This window comes from Schistosoma mansoni, assembly GCF_000237925.1.
Source record: "Schistosoma mansoni, WGS project CABG00000000 data, supercontig 0237, strain Puerto Rico, whole genome shotgun sequence".
NCBI lineage: Eukaryota > Metazoa > Platyhelminthes > Trematoda > Strigeidida > Schistosomatidae > Schistosoma > Schistosoma mansoni.
Window position 1 is genome coordinate 165,428 of NW_017386101.1, and position 11,880 is coordinate 177,307.

General features: G+C 35.3%; 1 protein-coding gene across 1 annotated transcript in view; it reads left to right on the top strand.

Annotated features, from left to right (window-relative positions):
- Nucleotides 1-11,880, top strand: part of Smp_144450 (apobec-1 complementation factor-related) — a gene marked incomplete at its 5' end in the record, with an annotated part of 33,848 nt that overhangs the window by 4,853 nt on the left and 17,115 nt on the right. Inside the window, 2 exons of the mRNA XM_018791220.1 lie at nucleotides 7,751-8,060; nucleotides 9,892-9,985. Of these exons, the coding sequence (XP_018647346.1) occupies nucleotides 7,751-8,060; nucleotides 9,892-9,985 (404 nt within the window). The remainder of the gene's footprint in view (nucleotides 1-7,750; nucleotides 8,061-9,891; nucleotides 9,986-11,880) is intronic.

Sequence of the window (11,880 nt, forward strand, 5' to 3'; positions counted from 1 at the left end):
TATATATATATAAGTATCAGAAGGAGTTTTGTGGAGATTTAGTATTTTCATAGTTGAAAGTGTGAGTCAATTGAAGCTAGACCACCAAGGAAAACCTGGAAGCACTGCTTGACGGTCAAGTCGTCCTATTGTGGGACTCCTCAGCAGTGCGCATCCATGACCTCGCCTCGCGAGATTCGAACCCAGTGATTCCAGGTTTTCCATGATGGTCTAGCTTCAATTGACTCACGCTTTCAACTATGAAAATATATATGTGTTTTCCACAATATTCACCTAATGACATTGTATTTAGATAACTTAATTAATAACTCTTGACATTTGAAAGACTGACGTTGATTTCGATCATAAAACACAGTATAGTTTAGTCGAATGAATACATTTAAGTAATTTGATTAACTATGTTAGAAACTAATGAACACCTACAAAATAAAAGGAATTCATATAATTGCTTGTCAACTAATACTCCTGTTGTTTTCACCTTCAGATAATAGTAAATGACTAAAGTAATAAACTTCCTAATATTAAAATTTCTGAATTAGATCAGCGATTCTATCCAGAAATGATTGAAGTACTGTAGGTAAACGATAACACAACTATTCTTCAAATTACTTGGTCTGAGAGCAGTTCAATATACGGTTACTCGTATTTAACGAATTCGTTGTAACTTACTTAATAGGTTAACAAAATTAAATTAAACTATGGATTAAGGATTCTCAGATGGAGAATGTAATGTTAATCACAATCAAACTACCAAAACTATTGACCAAATCCCAAAGTCTAATCTGTTCAATCAGAATGAACCTATTCCATTAGGAATGAAGCTCACTAGTGAGCACTGGTGAGCTCAATGAAGCTCTCTTTGGTTAGACTGATATTCATTGTTTTACTACACATCAATTCTTCCCACAGACAGAACTTTTGTTGATTTCAAAAAGTGACATTACTGAGAATGCGAAACATGATAACAAAGTGTAATGTATCAAATGAGAGCCAATTTGTGCTTAAAACTTTTCAAATGGTACATATTTGACAGTCAACTAATAACATTATGATAACTGTGGTGAAGATTGTAAATGAATAATGAGTAAACTTTCGCATCAAGTAGCATACCTCTCTGGTCAGTTATATATAAACTAAAAGTCTCAGTGGAATTATTTCTCCATGCTATCCTATGTCGTATGAAAGGTGACATTTATGAGTCTTTATATGATTGTTTCTCTCAAAACGTTATTTTTTCCATGAAAAAAATACATGGCTCGGGAGTACCACATTACTAGTATTTGATAATCAGTATTTTCATAGGATTACAATTTGGGTATAAATTTTAATGTTAAATCTCCAGTTCAAACGCCTTTTTGTTTATATCTCTTGATGATCACTAATTTGCTTAGATTCAACATGTGGTTGCGGTCAAAGTAAAAATAGGCTGGTAACGTTAATCAAATTTTAAAATATGATATTATTTTTATTAGGTCACTTAATTATGAATTTATTATAATATAAAATTAAAGATTTCCGACTGTAGATCCTCCGGAGGCTACTGCCGGTCCCAAGCCCGGGTAAAGGAGGAGGGTCGGGCATGGGGTTAGCGACCACATCCCGTACAAAACCAACTCGCTAAAAAAACGCTAACCAGTATATTAAATTTAATATGTCAAACTGTTTATATTAGTGTGATGAATGAGAACTCAGATGGGGACAACCACTGTAATGTTTAATGCAAAATTACAGAAATTCTTGGTAAAATATAAGAACCATACATTAAATACTTCATTTCCAAATCTTCCATTAATTGTCCTTCACATTCCGTATGGTTCTTCAGTTTCACAATTCCCTTCTATTTCCCCTTTTGTTTTCGTCAACTCGATCTTCTTAGCTTTCTGTTGCCAGGTATTCCACTTCCGATTGGTGCTACATACTACTTATATCGACAGACATAAGTACGACGGCGAGTCCACCTAGGGGAGTTAGAAAACCCTGATTCCAAACCACCGGTGAACATGGGCTCCAGTATCCTGAAGGAACAAATGGCATATGAATCATTCTTGGTCACTGGCTAACATGGGACTGCATCTCCTCACGATGCTTCACTGCCTTGTGGGTCAGACCTTTAGGTCAAAGGCTCCGGGTGTGGCTCTCTAAGACAACCACGTGCTTCGGTCTGGGCACCTGGGCAGTATCACAGCCCTCATATAAATCAAATGAGATGACAATCATTTCACGAAATGCTATGCTCGTTCAAATTAGAATTCAGACAATTCACAATCACTTGATAACACCCACTTTTATTGTTAGTAGCAGTATTATCATTTTTTTAATATACTACGTTACTTATCTTCCTCTATTCCCACTTCATGTACTCCTTACTTTTCAACTTATGCAGCAGCTCGCCCATGGTGGAAACTCTGTTCTACCTAAGCGATCTCCAGTCACTGAGTGGTCGAAAGTGAATGCTTCCACCGAATACGAATACTCAAAGTCTTTCTGAAAGCACGTTAGCATTCAAACTGGCCTCCTTCAACGTTCGAAAACTGATACAGATCGAACAACAGATAGGGTTGGCTAAGTCTTTAGAAATTTTTAATATCGACGTTCGTTGTCTATCCGAGACCCGTGTTCAGGACTCTAGTGAAGTACTACAAATTCGCTGTCCATCTGTCGCGTCAAAAAGCTTGTTTTACGCGCTTTTATCCGGCGACCCTGTGGAATCTTCGTCTGGTTTTGTTGGAGTTGAAGTCGCACTAAGAGCTAGAGCTGAGGCAGCACTGGTCGATTGGATCCCCATCAACAGTCGATTATGCACTGTTAGACCAGAACATTCCATCAAAGTGAGAAAAAATAGGTGTGAGAAACGATTTCTTTTTGTCATCTCCACCTATGCGCTGACAGATTACAGTCCGGATGCAATCAAGGATGAATCTTACTACCAGTTAACAGTTCTTCTACAGAAAGTGTGTTTGACAGGTATTTTAGTGCTAGCTGGAGACATGAATGCTCAGGTCGGGCGTCTAGGCACAGAAGAGAGTCGTTTGGGTGGCCGATGGGGACTTGTTGGTCACAAGTCAGATAGAGGTGACTGTCTACTGCAATTAGGTGCAGACCACAACCTGTTTCTGGCTAGCACTAACTAACGGCACAGTCATCGCCGATGTGCTACCTGGCGTCCTCCCTCTGCATCTCAAGCCTGGACTCAGATTGATCACATCGCGATCAGCTACCACTGGCGTGGTTGTGTACAAGACTGCCGCTCCTTTTGGAGTACCTATCTGGACTCTGATTATACCCTTATTTGCACTAATCTTACCTTACTTTTCAGTGGCCAACAAATTCATCGTCCTAAACGGATCGATTACAGTGAATTGGTTGCAGCTTCTGTTGCAACTAAATATCAAACCGAGCTAGGTTCAATGCTAGTTACTACCCCACCGAAAAGTATAGACGAGCATTAGTTGAAATCGCATGCCGCCATGAAAGTGGAGAGCAAAGTTGCTTGCGGCTTTGCGAAACGTCCCGCTTAAAAGCACTGGGTTTCTTCAGACCCCTCAGATCTCATTGAAGCCAGTCGGTCCACTCCGGGTGACCGTACGTTTGATCACAACTGAAGGCTCTTACGTAATGAAATTTGGCAAAGCTTGCATAAGGAATTAGAAGCCTGGTGGTCGGAGCGTGCTAATGAGGTGGAGGCGGCGGCTGAATCTGGTAACTGCCGAAAGCTCTTCCTACTTATCTGAGCCAGTGGTGACGAAGAGATGCCAATCACTAACATCTCTCGACGTCTCGGACGATGGGCAGAATTCTTTGAAAGGTAGTTCAACTGGTCTGCTGTCCCGGCAACATCGATCAGACTGTTCTGCCCTCCATGGCCCGAGGTGACTAATCCACCAAATGAGGCGGAAGTCCGCAAGGAACTCCAACTCTTGGGGCGCCACAAATCACCGGCCCCAGATGACTTACCTCCGGCTCTTTTTAAGGATGGTGGTGACTGATTGAGCTGTTTACAAAGGTCTGATATTTAGAGTATTCCAACATCATGGAATAATTCGATAATTGTCCTCATCTTTAAAAAGGGTTCTAGTGGATTTTGTAACAACTATCGGAGAATAAGTCTACTTCCGGTTGAGTCCAGACTATTGGCATCCATCCTACTTCGTAGATTGTCCAGAACCCAGGAAAGATTGACTCGTGAGGAGCAGGCTGGTTTTCGTTCTGGTTGAGGATGTATTGATCATGTCTTCACCCTCCGCCAAATGTTAGAACACCGTCATACTTATCACAAGCCAACAATCGTAGTGTTTCTTGACATCAGAGCTGCCTTCAATTCGTTGGACAGGACTATTCTCTGGAATCGTCTATTGAAGAAGGGTGCGTCTGAGGAGTTTATTAACATCTTAAATGTCCTATATACGAACACCTCAGGCAGAATGATGACATACAACCACCTCTATTCATTGTTCCATTCAAGCAGTAGAGTACATTTTTGTTTCCCCCATTATTATTCTTAATATTACACTAACTTACAGTAATCTGTGGTTGTTATCGTTCTTTTTTTCTTTTTTTTCTTATATTCACCTTACCTTCTTTTTCTCTTCCTATTCTCATTGTTTTGTGTGGTGGATATATATCAGGTGCCCCCTTGTACCAATATTTATGTGTTCAAATAAATAAATAATAAATTTGGAATTTTGGGCTACTTAGTTTGCATAACATAAAGTACTATAAATGACCAACAAAGCTCTCATTATCTTTCTATGAAAATTATTAACACAAATATTTTTTTAAAAAAAAACAAAGTTGCTTCCAGGTTTTCCATGGTGATCTAGCTTCAATTGACTCATGGTTTCAACTATATAGAGTTACTAAAATCTCAACAAAACCCCCTTTTGTAGAGATTTTGCTTAAATATCAAATAAGTTGATTTGAATAGTCTTTCCTATCACACTGATTAAAAATGTTTGTCACTCGTTCCATTACTTTAATTCCACAGCTGTCTTGCAAATAACTGACTGAACCGTTTCGATGTTTTGTTCATGTTTCCAAATTTTCAATAACTTTTTCTTTGAGTAAAATTTATGAGAAGAGTAATTGCTAATTCGGTAAGCTAACGTTCATAAGGATAGATCACGTTGTAACAGAAGGAATACACTGAAAAGCATCTCAAAGTGTTCCAGGTGACAGTATTCGTAAAAGCCATTGCATACGCTTGTAAGAATATAAAGGAAAACCTCCTCATGTTTCTTTCTTTTCTTTGATTCTTTGCTCTTGATGCTTACCGCTTCTTCTGTTGTTGATTGTACCTAAATATCTTTTACTTTCGGTTTATTTGTAATCATTATCACTACATTGTTTACAAACTCTGAATCGTAAGTAAATCCCTAATACTATTGAGTCCTTTAATAACTGTTTTACCTTGGTTTTACTTAACATCATATTTTAGAGGTTTTCGTGTTGGGTTGCTCTAATTCGGTTGTTGTCTAGTGAACAGATCGCTTCTGTTTCATATAGTTGACATTGAAGCAATTGATTAGGAACGTCGTTTCGACGTTTTGTTCATGTTTCCAAAGTTTCAATATCTTTTTCTTTGAGTAAAGTTAATGAAAACAGTAATTCCGAATTCAGTTTTCTTCGTTACTTTATTGTAGATTCCATCTTATGTAAACGTGTTCGGATTAAATGATATTTTATGAATAACCAAATATTTGCTACATTCACAATGAGCTGATTCTTTTTTTTAAAACAGATAATGATGAATAGATATAAGTTTGGTATCTGGAAACAAGAATAGAACACATTTCTAACATTACTTATCTTTTCTTTTCTGATTTAATGTGAATCTAAATAAACTAGTTTTGAAGATTAAATCCATTTAGTATTACTTGTTTGAATCATCCTATTGATGTTTAGGACTCCAACTGGCCAGTCTCTTATTGGCATGTGTGCATACTGTGTGTATTGCCTCGATATAGCCTCAATCCACAAAAATTATAAGCAAAGATGGATGCTAATAAGAGACTGACCAGCTGTAGTCCTAAATATCAATGGGAAGATTCAAACAAACAACACTAAGTGAATTTAAACTTCACCACATTGTACAAGCAAGTGGCTATCAGGACTCAGTAGCTGAGTGAATAATGCGATGGCGTTTGAAGCGAACGGTACTGTGTTCGAGTCTCAGAGTGAACATCAGCTCTGAGACGCAGGTACATACAGCTGACGAGTCCCAAATGGGGCGAAACGCGCGTCCTGGATTCGACTGCTAGCCACTATCCATCTTTGCTTACAATAGTTTTGAAGATGTTATTTTATTCTGTAAAAGTTGTTTGTCAATTTCATTTAAAAGTGACTGTTTTATGCTAGTATGAGATTGAATTAGGACCTTAGGGTTTTCAGGAAAGTGCTTGACCATTAAAATCATTGAACTGACATCCATTAGTACACACTTTTCAGTCAATTTGCGGTAAATAATGACAATCATTGACTACTATAGATCACAATTTTCTTCTCTATTTGTGTTCGAACTCCATTGGTCACAAATACCCATCCATACTTAAGGAACTCATTTCAATCCCTGATGATGTCATGGGTGCACGTCTCTGAAGAATCGGGTACTGAGACGAAACAACTGTCTAATGGTCCCTTATTTTCATCAGTATCTCAGCTTAGATCAATTCGTAACAAATCCAGTCCACGTTTTAATGCAAATTTTTGATTTCTGATTGTGATACTAATTTTAATAAGAATCGTTTTTCAATGATACTAGATAATGATATTAGATTATGACTAACTTAATCAGTTCCGTTTATGGAAAGTAGTGCAAGGTTGTAGATGTAAGTTTTCAGTATTTCTTAGAAAACGGGTAGTCAAATTTACCTAAATATTTTTATCGAACAGTCATCATGCAAATAAAGAACATTTAACGAACGAAGAAAGTGGAACACTACTACAACAGTAACAACAACATCAACTGTTACTGCTTCTTGGCAGATTATGTCTGTTTATAGCATAGCTGAAAGGTCTGGAGAAATTATATTTAAACGCAAGAATCGATATAAAGTTATGGGTGAACTCGTAAACAATGATGTTTTGGGTCTATGATTTAATTCATATGCTGAAAATTGGGTATGAAGGTAATATCTTTAATGGTGATTTTCACAAGAGTGATTTAAGTCCCGAACACTTAGCTTCTGCTTCTTGATATAATATTGAATAATACAAAATCATAAACTTTAATGATGATCAACTGTAACTCTTTATATTAGACTTACATGCTTCAGTAATTTGAATATTCACTAAACTTCTTATTCTATCAGTCAATCCTTGTCTAAATGGTATACCTATGTGCCTTTTATCAGTATAGAAGCTGCCTGTATCATACACTGATAAAGTGATTTCTGTATTTACTCAGATTGTCTATCAACCCGAACTATAGCAATCCCATGTTAAAATGAATGGACGGAAACAATTTGTAGATGAAATACGTATTTTATTGGCTTAAGAATTAATTACAAGTTTAATTGTATTTCGCCTGTTGTGTTCAATGATTTCAAGTAGAATATTTCTTGACAGTATGGTAAATATAACTTACAGTCAACTAAATAAACCCATAATTGTGTGTGAAAAAATGTATTTTACACTATTCCTCGTCTTTTTCAAGGGTTGTATGTATCCGAGAAATGAATATGTTGAGTAAAGTCGTACTGTTTAAATTATTTTCATATTCAGTGTTACGATAACATTTATTTACCGCTTACAGATACCTATATTGATGGTTCAAAGATAGAAGTTACATGGGCTAAACCAGTTGACAAGAATGAGTTAAACACTCGACAACAGCCGTCTCGTACACCTGGAAGATTAATAAATGAATTAGTTTTATCAAATGATCAAAACATGATTGCCGCAGCTACAGCTGTTGTAGCAGCTGGAGGGATGTTACCCCAATTGGAATCAACATCCCCATTTTTTCTACCATCTCAAGGTACACCTATGGGAACTGATCTTTTACCAACTAATTCAAATATTTTGAACTCCGGGAGAACAGATAATAATCTTGGAAGTCCTAGGTGAGCTCAATTTAAAATAACAATATAAATAATCCTTTACTACATTCAAATATAAACTGAATAGGTTTTGTATTTTATGTTATTTTACGAAGCTAAATATTTAACAATTACAGGAAACGCCTATTAATAAACTTATAATGACAGAGGTTTGTGGAGATTACTGAATTTTATTGATATCACTAACAAGCGCGTTAGACATCCATTGAAAACTCGGAAGTGATGAACAGCTGTCTCATTCTCGTATTTGAATTCCCAGGAGTACACACCCATGGTCCAACTAGGTATGAAACCCAGAACTATTGGTTTCACACATGAACGCTTAACTTCCAGAGCAAGGAACAGGAATCCAACGGTGCATTTGCCTAACTTCAATCAATTTACGATACTAGATGTTTAACATAGATTAGTTCGTGATATCAATTTTATTAGTACTATCAAGTTTAGGTTTTGATGCCAAATCTGTACTGATGTTTCTGAATTGAATATAAGATCGATAAACCATACTTATTAGGCTTAAATCATGTTTTAAGAAAACAAGTTAATTTGATTACTTTAAGAAATGAGACTACTATCCTTTCTGGGCAAGCTTAAATGAAATTCTTCACTTTGGGAGAACTTCAGGTGAAATTTTACCTGTTGCTGAGTTAATCATGTAACTTTTTCTGAAACTGATTGTGTTGTATTTCTTGTATCGAGAGTATAAACAGGAAGCCAGAATTCTAAAATATAGATGTGAAATTATAAAGGACTTAAAGATGAAAAATGTATAAAAAAAGCAAATAAAATCACACACATTTATCGTTGGAAGTTAACGTTGTTCATGCTTCTGTTACTCACGATTAGTAGTTGCTCAGATATAGAATTGTTGGTTCATCTGAAAACCAATATGAAATTACCCTCATACAAGGGCATATTTATGATTTTGTTGCGTGACAGCAAAAAACAATTACTGATTAAGATATTACTGAAAGATATTAAGACCTATTTCACCAAATAAAAAATTAAGCTTTAGAGCCACGATGATATGGTAGTATACAAGTTCTGTCCTTTTTACTGATTTCAGGCTTCAAATATTGAGTTGTTGACACCTCAGAAGTTCATAAGCTAATGAGACGTGAAAACTTTGAGCTTAACTACCTGGCCATGTAGGTAAATTATTTTAAAAGATATTTCTTGTGCGACAGAGTGATCAGAATCGAAGATAAGTTCGAATATTAAGCTACTGATCATTTTAAATTTTTCCTTTGAAAGTAATGAATAGTATTAGCTGGAGACGCTTATACGAACTATTTGCTTAGTGTATCCAATGTAGCTAGCTCCACAAGAGAAAAGTAACACATACATACCCCCACGTTTTCGAATTCTTCTCCAACTTTTTCATACTTTTCAAGTGGACGATTATCTTTCATAGGTTTGTTCTCGTCATAAGATTTTTCTCTAACTTCTCCGTCATTAGACAGATTGCTTTTAACACATGATATCCCCAAAGATTATAATGTATATTCGTTCTTCTATTTTTACAACAGGATATTATACTGGATAGATTACTGTAAATACGATGATAAAACAAGAGTAAATAACATAGTTGGAAGTAATTATCCCAATTTCCTTAGATTAGTAATGAGTCTCAACAACAGTCGTGATAGGGTAATCATGGTTTGGCATCAGCTGCTAAGAACTGGCATAAATTATCTTCATAACCATTTCTATTTTTTAAATATTAAGCCAGTTAGACTCAAAGTAGTGAAATATTGAACTTTTTTTTTGAAGATCAGTTATAATAATGCGAGACTGGTTAAATTTCATACATTATTAACAATTATTTTACTAGTGGTATGAAGCTGAATTCCTCAAGAACGGGTCGAAGAAATGCAGCCGGTAGTCGAAGTGCTGGAGCTCAAAAGGATCGTAAACATCCTGTAGAAGTGAGTAAATAGAATCATTTATCTATAGACTGTTTATTTTATTCATTATAATTAGTTTATTGACGAAGTTAGATGATAATATCACTAAAACTATTAGTAGTTTAATCTGTACATGATTTTCTGAAATGGTTGCCAAATATTGATGTTATTGCTTATTTAACTTCAAGTAAATGTAAACTATCTCACTAAATTATTTGTACATTGATAAATCTAGTCAATCCTAAAAGTGAACTCTATAGTCAATCTGCTTACCTTAACTCTGCGAGATGAATGATGGTACTTACAGACTCTAAATATACTCACTTCTGTTTACGTTATAGGACGACAGACTTTAATTTTTAACCTTAGTTAACTAGCATTGTCTTAAAATGTAACAACTTGAAGTTTCTCAGTTTAGCAGATGACCACTATATACATCTATATATGCTGTCGTTAAAATCGATAATAAGCCGACGAGTTGTTTTGTTTACATTTGAATCAGTAAGGATACATTTTTTTTGGCTGCATTTTCAATTCCGGTATACACATTTTAACTTCACTTGTTACAATGTACGTACGGATAATAATAACAACAAAAATAATGATTACAGGTCGACAAAAGGTTAATAATTTACAATAGTGTATTTGTTTATTTAATATTTCAATAAACAATCAGATGTAAAAATCATATAAGTCCTGTTAATATCATTTTCGACATGGTTGACATATTTATAGATGAAAATTCCATTTTTAAAAAAATTAGTCTTCATGAGACATCACTTATCAGAGGATCATGGAAGTCGATTAATCGTCTGACGATTGTTTCATTGCGATTGGTCATCTATCACCATATTCAGACCTAACCATATAGGCTATGAACCTAATGATAAACTACCACCATATTCAGTTACATAGTTGGAATATAGTTGTTTAAATTTTTGAATTTCAGTCACCTCGCAATAGAGTTCAAATATTATCTGATTTCATAACTGAGCAACCACTTCACTTCAAGCTTGAGTATGTTCATGGATTAGTTATGTATCAGCTTCTAAAAGGCTGATAGGTAGTGGAAAAGTAAGGTAACTGTGTTACTAGCCTTTTTAACCTTACATCAGCCAACCAATTAATATGCGCAAATAGGTAGATTAAGATCATGATTGATTACTTCTTTTTAATTAATGGTTATTTGTATAATATTCTTAAACCAACAGAATTCCTACATACTTGGCCACAATACTAACGTCTTAAGCATATTTGATAAATAGCTAGTAATGAAATCCAGATTATGTTTACAGTCCATCTTGGGACTCGTACTAATTAAGCTAAAAAATTTGTGACTAAAGGCTGTGTTGAAGTAATTTGCTCATGATACAAACAAACAACAGCGACTGACTAATTGCAGTCATGAAAATCGACAATGGAAAATTGAAAACCTCTTTTAAAATTATCCTTCATCTTATATTTCTTTGTTTCTGTGACAATTTTACGAAATGAACTGTTAATTCACTATAAGAAGGGGGTTCTGTGGAGATTTTAGTAATTTTATATAGTTGAAATCAGGAGTAAATTGAAGCTAGAAAACTATGTAAAACCTGGAAGCACTGCTTGACGGCCAACTAGTCCGACATTTCACAAAATCTCATTTGAAATCTTTCTAACGAGTCAGACGAGATCCAAACCCAGGACATATCAGTCTCGCGCGCGAACGCCTAATGGTGTAAATACCGATTTTAAGACCAACTTCCAAAGTTCATCAATTTCACTCATTCATTGAAACCATTTCACTACAAAAACCTCGTTAGTTATCTATTCTTTTGCTTGTCCAACGAAATTGAATTGTAAAATACTCATTATTTTCATTAGATTAGTTTACTGAACTTCATATATTATATCATATCTACATGAAAAACTGGTCA